The sequence below is a fragment of the Scardinius erythrophthalmus genome, assembly GCF_964197995.2.
Source record: "Scardinius erythrophthalmus genome assembly, chromosome: 11".
NCBI lineage: Eukaryota > Metazoa > Chordata > Actinopteri > Cypriniformes > Leuciscidae > Scardinius > Scardinius erythrophthalmus.
The window spans coordinates 31,330,392-31,347,567 of NC_138231.1; the positions used below are offsets into that span (position 1 = coordinate 31,330,392).

Genomic DNA, 17,176 nt, shown 5'->3' on the forward strand with positions numbered 1-17,176 from the left:
AGACCGCCTTGAGGAGGGAGGAGAGAGAGCGCGAGGGAGAGAAAAGAGGAGGCGGGTGCTGTCTGCGCTCGTTACAACAGTCACCAACCTGTGGATGGTGGCAGCGCGTGCTGCGGATTAGATACAGTCTAGCGCTGGGGTCAGTGTGCGCGAGTCCGTCTCGAGGCGCGACAGTTGCCGCCAGGACCGCGACAACAAGTGCTGGACATGCGGTGCTTGTGAAGAAGAGCTCTGGCTGTATGAATGGCACCGCTATGGAGGAAGTTCCGTTTCCCAGAGTCCGCACGCGGCGGAGGAAAAGTCGCTGCCTGGCCGGTGCGTGTGAGCGCGAGTTTGACTGCAAGGAGCTCGAGACTCTCTTCCAGAAGTACAACCTGAAGCTCGAGCAGAACGCCACGCTCAAAGCGCTGGCCATCCTCATTCTCGCCGCGTCCGCGTTGGCGCTCGTGGAGCTGCTGTCCGCCGGCTCGCGCTTCACCGTGTCCAAGGGCTCGCACCCGGTCCACTGCGTCATCTTCACCTCACTCTTCATCGTCACCAACGTCAAATATCTGCAGGTCACGCAGCTGCAGCAGATCGCGCGACTCGCGCTGCTCTTCAGCTTCACGTTCGCGCTGCTCTGTTGCCCGTTTCCTCTCGCGCTGGGTCATGGGACGCAGGGCGCGCTGGCACCTGATGCACCGAGCACAACACCTGAGCAAGGTGTCTGGCAGCTGATGCTCGTTACGTTTGTTGCCTACTCTCTGCTTCCGGTCAGGACGCTCTTGGCGATTTTGTTCGGTATCCTGGTGGCTGCGTCGCATTTCATCGTGATGGTGACATCGGTTACGGCGCGTAGCCCTTTCGTGTGGACACCGGTAAGTTGTGTCATTGAACATTCCATGTTCGTATTTCTTTTATTTGGCGTGTCATATATAGCAAAGCACTTGGTTAAGTGTGCTTGCTGGAGCATGAGGGCTGTGGGTGAACATTGCCGCACGTGCACACAGGTGGCGTGAAGAGCGCGCACCCTGTTTGACTTCAGCACCAACGAGGATGGACAGCTCCTAAAGACAGGAGTCAGTCAGAATGAACTTCTTTTGTGGAAAAATATACCAAAACAACAACAACAACAACAACAACAACAAAAAACATTCAGAAATCAGCAATCATCAGAATCATTCAGGAATAATTTGGTAATTTTAACTAAAAAATGTAAGGTGTATAAGTTTACAACTTAATCATTTGTAGCTGAGCCAACATAACATTGCAGTCAGAACTTTACTGTGAAACCACTGCAGGCTGTCGTTTTCTGTCATAGCACAACACATGACCGGACTACCCAACAGTGAAATACTCTTGAGTTTGAATAAAATACTGTAATTAAACATTTAACACAATTGTCTGATATACAGTCTGATATTACAGTGTTTTAAACAATTCACTCAAATTGATCCAGAACAGCTTTTACCATAAAAGTAAAAAAAAAAACTGTCCATTGTACGTTTTAAATGTTGTTTTACATTTAACACATTAAACATAATTTGGGGTTGGAACTTTTCACACAGACATTTCATACAGACCTTTTCTTTTTAGTTGTCGCTTTTTCTTTTGAAAAATGAAAATTCTGTCATAATTTACCCTCATTCCAAAACTGTATGACTTTCTTTCTTCCGTGGAACAATATAATGAGGATATTTTGAAAAATGTGTTTTTATATCCGTATACAGTGGAAGTCAATGGTAACCAAAACTTTTAGGTTACCGACATTCTTCAACATATCTTCTTTTGAAAGTGTGATATAATGAAAGTGATACAGGTATGGAACAACATGAGGATGAGTAAATGAGGACATCATTTGTGAGTGAACTGTGTTTTTGCTGGGGTCAGATTGATTCAAAACCCAACCTGTGAGGAAACAGTGCAAGTCTCATGATATTAATTTTAATGCATTGATCTTTTATTTATTCTGGCAGACACATTTCAGTTCAGCTTGTAACCTCTATGCCACTGATTTACTGAACACCGTGACAGTTTCACATGTCTCACTACATCCTCGCTGGATGATAAGTGATGTTTGTGACAAACACTCACACAGAAATTGCAGCTTCCGTCATCAAAAACCGAACCTGTGAGAACAGGGATGGGATTTGTTGACCTATTAAGCCTTGATTTCTTTGAAAAGACAGGCCGAGTGCTTAAAATCCTATCAAAACGCTCCACCTCTCCACAGCGAAGAGGATCGACATAAACTCATTAAAATCACCTGATCTAAAAATATCAGTGTGCCACTTCACATTAAAACGGCAGCATCTCACAGCATATACAGTATTTCATTATTGCACTCCAAACTTCAAGAACACTTCACATCTAAACACAAGTGTCACCGCTCACATGCTGAGTTAATGAGGTTTTTTTCCACAACCTCTCACTCACTGTCACAGTGTAACCTTGGTGCACATCACGCATTAAAATACAGGACGGTCAGCCGTTTATAAGCTGATTGCAATGGCTCTGATCTTGCAAGACTTTAAAGCATTTTCAGTGATCACCGATCAATAGCCAATACCCTTTTACCAAGCCTGGCCACTTTGTTTATTACCTAATTTATACGGCTTGAAACTTCGCTAAAGATTTGTAGTAATGCCACGGCTTTGTTCTATTCAGCAAATGGCCTTCACTTTCAATTACAAAGGCCTGTTAAAAGAATGCATAGACCAGTTGAGGGGATTCTGGGTAATCTAATTTTCTGTTGCTCTATCAATGAACAATGCAAATCCCTTAATGGGCGCCTGTTTGATGTGTCTCAAAAGCAAGGCAATTGCTGATTCTTTCAGTCACAGTAGCATATCTGCAGAGTTTCTCTGGCTATCTAGCATGGGGGGGTTGTGTCCGTCTCCGCAGTCGAGTTTATCATCTCAGGATGGATTGAAAAAAATGAACTCATCTGTGTCCGTCTTTTCTTCAAGCTACCCCTTGCCCCGTTTTTCTCTCTTGTGCGCACACACAGTCGGCAATTGTTGCTTAACAAAACTTGTGTCCGTCTCCGCGCTCGAGTTTATCATCTCAGGACGGATTGAAAAAAATGAACTCACTGCCCCCTCTCTCAGCATATGTGTCCATCTCGTCTTCAAGCTTCTTTCTCTCCGTGCCCTGTTTTTCTCTCTTGTACACACACACACACACACACACCCCACTCCTAATCACTGAAAGTTCATATTCAGTCGCCAATTGTTGCTTAAATGTCAGAATCCTTCTCCATGGTCCGATAAACAGAGACGGTCACACAAATCCTGTTATTTTTCTCTCTCTGTGTGTTTGTAGCTGGTAGCAAATGCAGTGTTGCTGGTCGGCGTGAATCTGTCGGGTGTGTTTGTACGAGTCCTTACTGAGCGCACCCAGAGGAAGGCTTTTCTACAGGCCAGAAACTGCATCCAGCAACGCCTGCAACTAGAGGACGAGAACGAGAAACAGGTCAGACTCGCGCGACACGTGCGTTGGCATACACTCAAACAAGCAGTTGCATGTTTTAGATCAAAATATCATCTGTTTCAATATCTCCCTCAAGTTAAAGTGGCAGTTTTGACAGGTAATTACCTTGCAAGATTGCTTTTATCCCCCCCCCCCTCCCACAACACATACACACAGATGTATGTACTCTAAGACACACACAACAGTTATGAGATCGGGTCTGAGGTCAGGTGGTTGACTTAGTTAGTATTCAGGCTGTATACAACCATAATGACAATACAGTCCACCAAACGCATCTCAGAGCTTTAGCATTTTCATTTGGCTTACTAGCTTTAAATGTAAACTTTTAAGTCAACATGAACTCAAAATGGACCCTGATTATATTCCTTATTGTGCTATCAGTGTATGTTTTTGCAAAGAAAAAAAAAGCCAGAAAAAAAGTTACATTGGAATATGAAATGGAATGACGGGATGTGGAATTTACTGAATTGCAATTAAACAGGTATTTCTTTCTGGGAAATTAAATGTTCTTCTGTCTGGTTATATTGGGGTCAGTAAATATTTTAAAGAAATTAATACTTTTATTCACAAAGGTTGCAGTAAATTGATCAAAAGTGATAGTAAAGGCTTTCACATTTATACAATATTATTGTATTTACAGCAGAACTGTTTTCAGTATTGATAAGAAGAAATGTTTCTCGAGCAGAAAATGCACATGTTGTAATGATTTCTGAAGGATCATGTGACACTGAAGATTGGAGTAATGATACTAAAAATTCAGCTTTGCCATCATAGGACCTCAATATTTTTGTAAAACAACACTTTTAATTTGCAATAAAATTAATAGCAATAGCCTAATATACAGAAGTTGAATAAATAAATCAAATGGAAGAAAAGTGAAATAAATAAAACATTGCATAGTCTTTATGGATTAAATATACATTGATTCTTATTAAAGTTATTAATATTATATAGTGAAGAGCAGTGAATGATTCTCTCGTTTTCTTTTGTGTTTTGATTAAGAATAAATGGCAGGTTTATTAGGCTGCATTCACTTTAAGACCGGATGCACTGACCTGATACACTGACAAGCATTTGATTACTTTACCAGCTATTATGTTCACTGAAGACATAACTGAATGCGTTTTAAGTTAAAAAGTCCTGAAGATGGATATTTTGTCATTTTTGCGTGCATTTAAACGTTAAAAACGATCCCGGATCGCGCGGACAGAAAGCCGCCTGTTCGAGACGCTTGTGCACATGACATTACATGATTTGACTTATTTGGATGTTACGTATGGTGGCAGCACTTCACTTTAAAGGAAAGAAACGGAAAGTAATATCAAACGGCGTAATATCAAAATAAAAATTAAAACTAAAACACAGTCCTAAATCATAAATTCTTTAGAGCAAGGGGGCCCCTGGTGGTTCGGGGGCCCTATGCAACGTGTGTACTTTGCGTATAGGGAGGACCGGTACTGGCCACTGTAAGCTCTGTCGGGAGCACCTGCTTCGAAGTGGCTGATGTTAGCACCACGTCAATGCACTTGCCACGATGTGGACCGGGAAATTGAGCTGCCTCCCCAGATCAGTCCAAAGCCAAAGTGAACAGTCCGGCTGGCGTTCTGGAGCCAGAGCCTGGTCTCGGCCAGGTGAACTGGAGCCTGTCGCGAACCCGACCGCGTGTTTCCACAGACTTGAGGAGCGAACGGTGACGTAACACTACTATGGGCCCTATCTTGCACCCAGCACAATTGACTTTGTACACCGACGCATGTATCATTCCTATTTTGCACCAGCGCAAAGCGTGCTTTTCCCTCCACAGAAGCACGTCGCTAAACTAGGGAATGAACTTGCGCTCCCTGGGCGGTTCAGTGCAAAAAAGGAGGCGTGTTCCGGCGCAAACGTTCCTTCATGCTATTTTGCAGGTTTAGAAAACAATTGCGCCACTAACCAGGAAAAAATAGTTTAAAGTCAGTGGTGCGTTGCGCATGTTATTCATGTGCTATTTTAAGGGTGCATGCTTGGCCATAATCAGTAGCGTGTGCACAACGCGCATACACTTTGATTCTCTCATCTACACAGAAGCAGCAGTTTTCAATTTTGCAAATCACACATTATTACGATAGATAGATAGATAGATAGATAGATAGATAGATAGATAGATAGATAGATAGATAGATAGATAGATAGATAGATAGATAGATAGATAGATAGATAGATAGATAGACAATTTAGCAATTTTTACAATCTAGCTTACACATTTACCCAAATTATCATACGCCTTTTTAACCGAAGTTAATTTAGGTGGGTTTCTCCATCCCCAACGTCCCTGACGAGAGCGTTGCTCTCCTTGGCTGTGAACCGCTCCTGGCGCGCGCCTGGCAAATCCGCCGTTATAATAGGAATCTGCTTAGAACAAGCGCGCCTGCTCTTAAAGGGAATGTGAGATGACGCTCTGATTGGTTTATTTCACGTTATGCCCAAACCACACCTATGAATAATGAAGCTACTTCAGACCAACCCATTTTAGATTTGCGCCTGGCGCAAGAGTCATTTATCCCGCCGGGAAAATAGCAACAGCGCCAAGACCCACCCACAAAGTTACTTGCGCTTTGCGCTTTGACACTTGCGTTTCAGATCGTTAAAATAGGGCCCTATGTGTGGTTTACCTGACTATGACCAGTCTATAAGAAAAAATTGTGCATTCCGGTGTTTGGGCACTTCTGTTTTGCTGTTCACAGTACCGGGAGTGATTTGAGCAAACCGGCAGCTCGCATAAACTGCCGGTACTCTTATCTATACTTTTTGGAGAGAAACTGAAACCATTGATTCACTCGTTCTCTTGCACGCTGGGTCTCACTCAAGCACATAGTTTTATAAATCTTTATGTAAAGAGCAATGTAGTGCAACGTTATTACATTTCTCAACGAGACAGCAACAGTTTTTCTACGCCCGCTGCTCCCCGGCTCGGTTTGAAACCAGCAAATTTTTTAACCAATCTTTCTGGCCTGGAACCCCCCTTTATATGCATTGGAAATGCGCGTAATTGTTCGAGAGCAGACAAAGTCCTGGAACCCACACCGGAATCATGTCAGTAGAAAAGGGGTTAATGTGGCTGCTCCCCGACCCTGACAAAGGTGATGTTCCTCCGGTGGCAGCCATGCGTGTTGTTGGCCATGGATTCTGCAATGGACTTTAGAACCTGATCGTGCCGCCAGGGCTGTTGGACAGCTGCTTAAGATGTGCTCAAGGGAACCCCTCCTAGGCTACAAAGGACATGCTGGTGAGTTGTTCCTACTCCAGATGTGGAGATTTGCTGGGCTAGGAAGGACATCATAGACCACTCGGACCAAGAACCTGATCTGCTAGAGATCTGCTTGCCATATATAAATAATTTTCAAACAAGGCTCTCAAGCTGACACTCAGGAATAAATTGGAACATGCAGGAGATCACCAGTGTATAACTCACATCAAAACATTAATGACATGGAATACAGAACTGAGGAAACTAAGGACTAAATACTAGAGAAATCAATGTAAAACAGTACAGGTGTAGATCTAATTACTAACCAGACTAACTAGGAACACAGACAGACAAGCAAAGGGGGGCCATGGTGAAGACTTGGCTGTCGACTCCAGGAGGACAACTGATGGAGAAGTGGAGCACTAGGCGCAGACAAAGAGCCAGCAAGACCGGCCACACAATGTCCTTGGAAGCTGAGGCAGAGCCTCAGTGACGAGCGTCCGGGATTGTGCCATGGTGCCAGAGGACTGGGGTGTAGCCGGTGTGACTGAGGACCAAGGTGAAGCCCGACAGAGCCAAAGGGGTGGTGGGACGAAGCTTAGGTGAAGACCTGTAAGTCCGTGGCGCAGGCAGAGTGACATCTGACCAAGGTGGAGACGAAGGGACAAGGGAGCCTGGTGGAGCCGTAAGGACGATAGTCCCAGCTGGAGCCGAGGGAGGGCGTAGCCAACAGGTCGGCGGGCCGAAGTGGAATAACGGGGTCGACGACTGGAGGCGGAGCCAGGGGATCCTTTTTGACTGGGCAGAACTGGAGACCAGAAAACCTGAGGCAAATCCACACAATAGAGTGGTGTCAGAGGAGGAGCAGAGGGGCTAAAGGGCTCTGGGTCCAGAGTGGGGCTGGTGATGTCATCCTCAGCGGGGCAGATGGTGAATACAGATCCGTTGTTTACAAGCACCCACTCCATGCTGACAAGTCATCTGTAAATAATATTATTTTTATATGTATATAATTAATATATTTTTAAATTCTTCCATGTGTCTGACTAGATAAAGAGCACCTCTATGAGCCCAATCTTGAAAGAAACAGGACTTTTCTATACTTAGATCAAATTCCTCATTGTATCTGTTAGCATTTTTGCGGGATGGACATTTCTGGACAAAACTGCACACACAGCAGATTGTGATGTGAACATTTTCTTGCGGCAGCAACCTACCTTAACAAGCAGATCCACCATCCCACTTTATTTCTCAGTGCTTCCTTTAGCTGTCATTGTGGATTATATCAATGATAAAGTATGTGAATCAAATAGCGACATTGGCATAACTTATCTCCCTCGCCGAGCTCAATTGCAGTGGATAATTACTGAATGATTTATAAATGAAGTGGAGAGGGGCATAAAGATTGAAAGATGCAAAACACACTCATACAAACTAAAGCGGAGAGGACACTTTCCCCTTGTTCCTTAGCGACTGAAATTGGTTATAATTGTTTGCACATGACTCATCCACCTCCTACCCAACAAACTCCCTGAATAGAAGGTAACACCACCCACTCTATACATCACACCAGACTGTACCACACAACTCTCTCTCTGACACACAAACTCTCACACTCGCCTTATAGATGTGGACCAGTCTCTAATCTTTCCATTCGCACATTCAGATGATCTATCATTTATTTGCACAAAAGTGCACATTCAGCTAGAGTGGCTGATGTATTGATTTCAAAAGTTTGAGAGTTTCTGGGGCAGATGGATAAAATCACGAGGTGGAGAATATTTGATATGTATGTTTTGGATTAAATAAAAAAACTAACCCCCACAGACGAGGCTTAAACCTAGTCCCAGGATAAAATGCATGCATATTATTTCTTAAAGGGGTCATCGGATGCAAAATTTACTTTTATATGGTGTTTGCATATAATTGTGCCTTTGCAGTGTGTGGACACAACCACCATACAATGAAAAAAAAACATTCACTCCTTTTTTTTTTAATCCTCAAAAAGCAAACATTCTCAATAATCAAGCCGTTTGGATTTTCTGAGTAATATGATGTAATATTGCTCATGCTCCGCCCACAACCATTGACGGACTGTCCCGTATTAGCATATTTCCGCCCTCAGCCATTTGTATACTGTCCGCCAAAGCAGCACTTTACATGTTTTGTGTCAACATGCCCCATGGAAGAGAGGGGTGGGGTGAGCAGTTGCTCATTATCATTTAAAGAGACATGCACCGAAATGGGTCGCTGTAAACAGAACTGTTTTTGAGGAGGTAAAAAGGGTGTTGTTTTACACAACCATTGAGGAATTTTAACCAAAGTATGTTACAAGCTTTACATGAAGACCCTAAAGAATCATACCAACCTGTGGAAAATGGACATCCGATGACCCCTTTAAATACTATAATCATAATTCTTAAAATATGTCAGTGCCATTGTTTTGTCTCAAGATGCACTCCAGAAATGTTTTTTTTTTTCTTCTTCTAAAGCACGTGTATAAAAGCTACTAAAATTACCTAATTGAACTAAGGCCAAATCCTGGTTTAGTCTAAGCCCTGTCTGTGAAACTGGGCCTAAGTGGGATAGGGAAGATTGGAGTCTTGTAACACATCGTTTTTTTTTTTTTTTAAATCAGTAATCATAGTATTATTTATAACAATAAACACAACAAGAATTATATATATATATATCAAATGTTCATTCCTGTTCAAAATTTGGGGTCAGTAAGATAAAAATAAATAATTAAATGAATACTTTTGTTCAGCAAGGAGGCATAACAATAATAATCCATGAAGATGAATTGACCATAAAGACTTTTTATAATTTTACAAAATATTTCTTTTTCAAATAAATGCTGCTCTTTGGAACTTTCTATTCATCAAGGAATCCTGAAAAAAAAATGCATTGCAGTTTCCACAACAATATTTAGCAGCTCAACTGTTTTCAACATTGATGATATTAAGAAATGTGTCTTGAGCCTAATGATTTCTGAAGGATCGTGTAACACTGCAGACTGGAGAAATGATGCTGAAAATTCAGCTTTGCCATCACAGGAACATTTATTTTAACAGTTATTTTACTGCATTTTTGGTCAAATAAGTATATACAATAGTAAAGATATGAAGTATATATACACAGCACAACTTTATAACTTTGTCAACAAGGAATAATCTATATGTTGCAGACTATAATGTTCAGTGGTTTTAAATTTCACAGTCAACGAAAGAGGCTTAGGCAAATACAGTCATGCTGCTAATTATACAAACTCTACACTCAGCTCAACTTTTGAGTTAAGGCAATTGACAAACCGACCCATTGGGCTTTTAACACCGGTGGCATGGCTCGCTGGGGTTTGCTCATCGAGAAAGCATTTATCACCTGCTTTTAGTAACGCATGGCTTGGCAATGAACTGTATGCGTTTCCACGGAAACTTACCTTTGCCATGCCAACCAACTCCAAAGCTCAAAACTGTGATCTCTTACAGAGATTGGCCACTTTATAGCTATCAGCGAGTTCATTAGATAAAACGCATACAGATAACAGAAGTGGCCAGTTTTAAACTAACAATAGCATAACGCAATGGCCAGCACAAACATGTTATGTGTTTTTTTTTTAGAGAGATGCTCAATTATGACATAATTTTAAAGGCCAGCTGGAAGGCTATGGCTTCCCTTGGAAATTTCCATGTCTGTGGTTTAACATTACTTGATGAGGCTTTAACATGATCTATAACAACATCTAGATAGTTCTGTCGTTACCAATACAATTCAAGGGAACTTGCAACCATAGTTGGCTAACAATGTTTTTGGGAAACTCACTCCAGAAAGTTTGAAGAAGTTTTAAAAACTTTGGTTTTCAAATGTTTTCCATTTGAAATAGTCAAAAGTTAAAAGTAAAGCTTTAGCACATTGCTAGCATGAATTAGCATGTTGCTAACATGAAGTAACATGCTTTTACACATTACTAGCATAAATTAGCACATTGCTACCATGTTTTAGCACATTGCTATGTTGTGTGTACATTTTGTCATTTATTGAAAGAAAAAAAATCTTATTGGAGGTATGTTGGAAACACATCCCTCATAAAGTTGGTTGAGTGAATGTCAAAAATCAATTAAAGGTCAGCAATTGTGAACATTTAGAGAGTTTTGATGTGTTTGTCATATTTGGTCACTGCTAAATTCCCACAATTCCTTTTATAGTTTTAAGGCTTTATATTATTTTAAAATATTGGAATAGTAGTGATAAAAATGAGTAAATGAATTCTAAAAAGTATTATAATTAAATATTCATAAATAAATTTAAATATTTATCCTTTAATTCATATTAAACTTTACTTGATGACACTATTTATCCCAAAATGTAATGGACATATTCAACAGGAACGCCTCCTAATGAGCCTGCTGCCCAGGAATGTTGCCATGGAGATGAAGGAGGACTTCCTGAAGCCACCAGAAAGAATCTTCCACAAGATATACATCCAACGGCATGACAACGTCAGGTATAGAAGGAACGAGAGCGAGAGAGAGATTGTTTCAATCAAGCCATTCATGTTGATAACCCATTCCATGAATGAGAGAGGAGAGCACTACATTTATTATTATTTTTTTTTTCAGACTAGACCGACAGTGTCAATTCAATTGTACTTAAATTGTGATTGCGAATACTGAATCAGTGAGTCAATAAGAGTCAACAACACTCCACTCACGCGCAGTCGTCTAAGTTCCTGAGTCTGGCTCCCAACCAAAGCTCGCACAGCATGTACGGCGCCTACAGCGCTAGTGCTATCAACTCAAGAGCTGCTCAATTAACCCACGCTGCCCACACACGCAGAGAGATGCAGAGTGAGAGATGGAGCAAGTGCTGGGGGGCAAATTCACACAATAGCACATACACACATATGCCATCCCTAAAGACCTGCTCCAACCAAGCGATTTGGGAGTGAAAGAAGATGCATACAAGTAACTTTTCCATGACCCACTAACTGTCTAAAAGATGAGGTTAATGCAGGCCCAGCTCCAGTTTAAGGATGAAAGGTGGGCTGTAACTACGAGCTCTGTAAAAGCTATACTCTCATTCATCTCTCACTCCCATATTTGCTTAGTTTCGAGGTTTTGAGTCTGTAACCTTAGTCAGAAATGTGATGTAACCAATAAATCTGGAGCCTTTTGTTTATTATAGTTTTGAATTTAGTTTTATTTCGAACTTGTCGTATTAATTTAGTTTTTGATTATAGTTCACTGTGAATGTTAGTTTAATTTTTTTTTCAATTTTCAATGATTGACTTCTCCAATCATTTAGTCCACTTCCTGCCATTTTCCGAATTGTCCAGCCAAATTCCGAATTTCCATTTTTCTTATAATTAACATTTTCATTTACTTTCGTTTAATTTAGATTTTATCGCAGCATTACATTTTAATGTTAATGAAGGTGTGTTATAAAGTTTGAAATATTTACTATATATTATGTAATAAGTAATCTAATGTAAAACTAAAATTAATCTGTGGTAATTCATATTACTGTTTTATTATATTTTAGTTTATTTTAGTTTTAGTTGAGGTCGGCATGAAATCCCTCCGAATCCCGCCATTTTCTTACAATCAACATCAAGCTCGCGTTCAGATCTGCTTCCATCCAATCAACAATTGATGGATGGAGCCAAGTCCCCGCCCTACATTTTTTATTTTTTCAAGAATGTTCGTCAAAATGTTTTTATTGTAGATTTGTTACTACTTCCGTTTCATCGCAACTTCAATAAAAGTATTTTGACATGCTACATTGACATACTGACATGCTAAATTGATACAACACTGATTAGTTTATTGGACTATACTAACCAGCCAAACCTTGACACCTCAGGTGGGTTAAACTCCAAGAACCCCCTGGACCCCTGGCCTGGGTTAATCTGACTACAGATTGTAATGTTTTAATGAAAAAAGGCCAACAGACTCAGTAAACGCTGGGTGATTCATATTGCTTTTATAGTCCTGTGCATGTTTCTGATAAAACACAGTTTTCTGGCTTGTCCCTAAGCCATTACAAAGAACAATGTAAGGTTTGTTGTGGATCACCGTAACCTGTTCCTCTCATTCTGTGCAGCATCCTGTTTGCAGACATTGTTGGGTTTACCAGTCTAGCATCACAGTGCACGGCCCAAGAGCTGGTTAAACTACTGAATGAGCTCTTCGGAAAATTTGATGAGCTCGCTACAGTAAGTAATACTATTGGCATGTATGTGTTGAGAGAAAGGAAGAGATTAGCAAATCACAATAGAAAGCTTGAGTCAATGGACGTATGCAGTACCTTATATGATTGCTCACAGTCTGACGACAATATGCTAAACAGCATTATAATCATAATCCCCATTAGTGACCACAGCTTCTCATAGAGTCCCTCTGTACAATTTTCCTCAATCCTCAGAGAGGAAGCATTTGAGTTAGAGCAAAAATAACAATGGACAAAAGACTTCTGACTGAGAAAAATCCAACCTGCATTTACATAAATTACATGTCAAGTGATTTGGTTGAAAAAACACCACTTCCTCTAAAGCAACTTGCCAACTGTAAAATAGCATATACAAACAGGAAAACTAGGGTATTGTGGGTGGTTGCTAAGGCATTGCTATGTGGTTGCTAAAGTGTTCTTACGCTACATCCAAAATCGAATACTTCCCTACTATATAGTATGCGAAAAACATTACACCATCAGAGTAGTATGTCCAAATACATAGTATGCAAAAAAACTGTTGGTGGAAAGTACCTGGATGACCTATTTCTTTCACCAAGATTCTGAAGTGCGCATTCGATGGCGAGAGGATTTATGAATGGCAGTGAAGCGACGCAATAAGTTGGTCACGTGACAACATGGCAGATTTAGTCATGCTATCCATAGTCATACTATATAGCAGTGGCGATTGGTAACTTTTTTTTAACTGGGTATGCTGAGTGGCGCTTTGTCAAAAATGCACCTGGTGCAGAAAAGATGCTCACGTTCACTCTATACAGGGTGTTAGCTGCTCAGTTGCTTACTCTCATAACACAAAGCAACACAGCTAAAGTATTCCTAATATGTTTGACCTTTTATTGAAAGTAGCCTACATTTACCTGTTGAAGCCTTCACAAGCTTTGAAAAATAAGTTAACAAACGCATAGACTATCGAGTAACAGTCTCGTATAGTTACAGTAGGTCTGATTACAGTAGGTCTGTCTTTGTTAAAAGTAAATTTCCTTATGGAGAATACCAAATACTATGAAAATAGTTTCAGTTATGACTTTTTTTTTCACTTTGTATCAAATACAATGTGATTTTCGTTGATCGAGATCTGGCAGCAGCATTACATTTTTCCTCTTTGGCGAGCGATTCACGGACAGCTTTCTCTGCTTTTAAAATCCCTCATATGCCAGCAAACCAATGAGAATGTGGGACAATGATGACAATTCATAACAACAGAGTGTAGGCACCAAAGCTGCTGTGGATCGCTTACCTGAAACCCTCTGAAACTGGTAGATTTGAAGAAAATTTCCGTTGTTTGCCAAATAAATAAATGACAGAGCCCCATATAGAACATACTTTTAAGTATGTTCAAATTAAGTAAGTTTCAGACTAAAGTAAGTTCAAATTCAAATCTAGTAACTACTCAGACAGTATGTGATTTCGGACACACCGTTAGTATTTTTAGCTCTTTGCTATGTTGTTGATAAACTGTTCTGGTTGTTGCTAAGGCATTACTAGGTGCCTGCATGCTATACATGGTTGCTTACTTGACTATGACAACACAGCCCACTCCCAAGTCTTTGGCAACACTTTAGATAATTGCAATTAACATGCAATTAAGTCTTCTCGAAAAAAAAATTGTCCTCGAAAAAAAGCTGGATTGTCTCAACCCATGTTTGGGTCAAATATGGACAAACCCAACTGTTGGGTTTAAACATTTAATTAATATTTTTTAACCAATTCTTGGGTTTGTCCATATTTGACCCAAACATGGGTTTAAAAAAAAACAGCATTTTTTTAGAGTGTACATTTATTTTTCACTCAAGTATATTCTTTTAAAGTAATAAAAAAAGCGTTATTGTCTCTTGCCTGTTCTATCATCCACCAGATCACTTAGAAAAGTACAGGGTGTTTCAAATAGATGGACCAAATAGAATTGGGTCCCCATCTTGTGAACAACTGAGGCTAGAGGCTGTTGGTGCGCTGGGAGAGGTATCTTGCGGCGGCCATTGGAACTCTATGCCCCATTCTTTCAAGTGGTGAGGGTTTCATTCATGTGTGGTTTGTGGATGCAGAGATATAGTGATTTCAAGTCGGGTCCATCTTGTTGAAACACGCTGTATTTGCCCACCTTGTCCTGAACAAACCACATAATTTGAGATGTTATCTGGTATCATTCATGTTCAAAGAATAAATTGTGCAAGACAGGTTACTCACAGAAGTTTGATAGAATGTTAGGGTTTTTTTCAGATCCCTAACAAAAGTAATCGAGATTCTTTTCCTAGCAAACACCAATAAATATTTCAGCAGCCCCTCACAGTAAATGCTAAATTACCATCCTGACAGCTGTGATTGTGTTTGCACTTTTCAAAGGTGCTGCCTGTGATCATACAGAAGTATCTTTAATGTACTGTAAAACTTTTACTAGAGGCTTTTGCATTATTTGGATCTTCTTCGTGGATTTTAATTATTTTTCCTCCGATAAGTTTAATGTGCTGGTGTTGAAAGAGATTAGCTCCAAATTTTCACTTTAATAATTTTCCTTTTCTTCAACAATTTCATGGCTCAGTTTGGTTTTCTGTATCCCCAAGTCAGCTAGTGTAAGTCTTTATTAAATACAGTCTGTTCCAGAGAAAAGTAAGACTTCTGTGACATGTAGCGCTCTGTCAAAAAAAAAAAAAAGGTAGAATCAGGTAGAATTCAGGCAACAGTTGGAAATGATTGGCACAGATGGTGTTTGTGTGTTTGTGCTTTTGAGCCCTGTGGTGCCAGATGGTGCATCTCTCATAAAATAGAGCAATTGATCTGTAGAGAGTTCCTTTTTTTCCGTCTTTCTGTTTGTCTCACTCTATTTAGTCTAAAGTGTCTCATTGATTTGTTTAATTAATGTGAATGGTATAATCCTGATTAATGTGAATGGTATAATCTAGGCCTATTTGTATCAGTATCTATAGTTTAAGAACAAATTTGGGTAACACTTTGTTTTAAGGTGACGTAGTTGCACGTTACTACATGTACTTACTATTGTAATAACAGTAAATTATGCATAATTACAAGTAACTACCACTAAACCAATCCTAACCGTAACTCTACAGTAAGTACATGTAGTAATATGACTCATTACTTATTTGAGTTAGTACAATGTAACTACATCACGCCTAAAATAAAGTGTAACCCAACATTGTGAAGTGGAAATTCCAAATGTGATAAAGCTTCTAAATTCTCAACTCAATTGGAAAAATGAATAGAAACTACTCTACTGTTCAAAAGTCCTATGCTCACCATAAGGCTGCATTTATTTGATCAAAAATACAGTAAAACAGTAATATTGTGACATATTACAATTTAAAATACAAGCTTTTGCATAGACTTTATCCATGTTTGTTAAGGCCCATTCATACCAAGGATGATAACTATAACGATAATTATAAAGTTTTAATAATCAGTCTTATACAAAAATAGGTAATTCCACATCACATAAACTATAAAGATAACACAGAGAAACGATACTGCTGGAATAACTTTCGAAACGATTTTTTAGGTGATGAACGATAAAAACATTGACAGCCAATCAGAAACCTGGCTACTTCAAAACAGCGCAAAACTGCAGTACGCAATTATAATAAACAGAATGTTATCATGCATTGGTGTGGACTCTAAAATAGTTATAGTTGAAGTTAAATTTATAGTTATCAGTCTTGGTGTGAACAGGCCTTTAGACTCAATGCAAGTTCCACATAAAGTGACAAGCACACAAACAGCTTTATATAATAAAAACAAACATAGAAGTGGTATTTTAACAGCCAAATAAACTTTCATCTGCTCATTTCAAAGCAGGACACTTCCTAATGGTTTGTCTCAGAAGTACCATGATCATACTTATCTTTACTCATAAATTGTGTAAATACCGTATTTCAGAAACCAGATTCTCTATAACCTGGTATATATGTGATATTTATGAACAGCATCACTGACTTGGTTTCAACTGCACATCCCTTTTATTGGCTCTGTGTGTCTCTGGAAAAACTCCCATCGTGCTTTTGTGTGTCTGATTGGCAGGAAAACCATTGCAGAAGGATTAAGATCTTGGGAGACTGTTATTACTGTGTGTCTGGCCTGACCCAGCCCAAAACGGACCACGCTCACTGCTGTGTGGAGATGGGTCTGGACATGATCGACACCATCACGTGAGTCAGTGTTTGTGGCCAAAATCTCATTTCGTTTTAACATCAGTCACTTGAGCCAACTAGCAGGAGCTACCAT

General features: G+C 40.0%; 1 protein-coding gene across 1 annotated transcript in view; it reads left to right on the forward strand.

The window, feature by feature from the left end:
• Positions 1-239: 239 nt before the first annotated feature.
• Positions 240-17,176, forward strand: part of adcy1a (adenylate cyclase 1a) — a gene marked incomplete at both ends in the record, with an annotated part of 52,025 nt that continues 35,088 nt past the window's right edge. The window contains 5 exons of the mRNA XM_081378674.1: positions 240-857; positions 3,304-3,453; positions 11,083-11,201; positions 12,800-12,911; positions 16,973-17,100. Of these exons, the coding sequence (XP_081234800.1) occupies positions 240-857; positions 3,304-3,453; positions 11,083-11,201; positions 12,800-12,911; positions 16,973-17,100 (1,127 nt within the window). The remainder of the gene's footprint in view (positions 858-3,303; positions 3,454-11,082; positions 11,202-12,799; positions 12,912-16,972; positions 17,101-17,176) is intronic.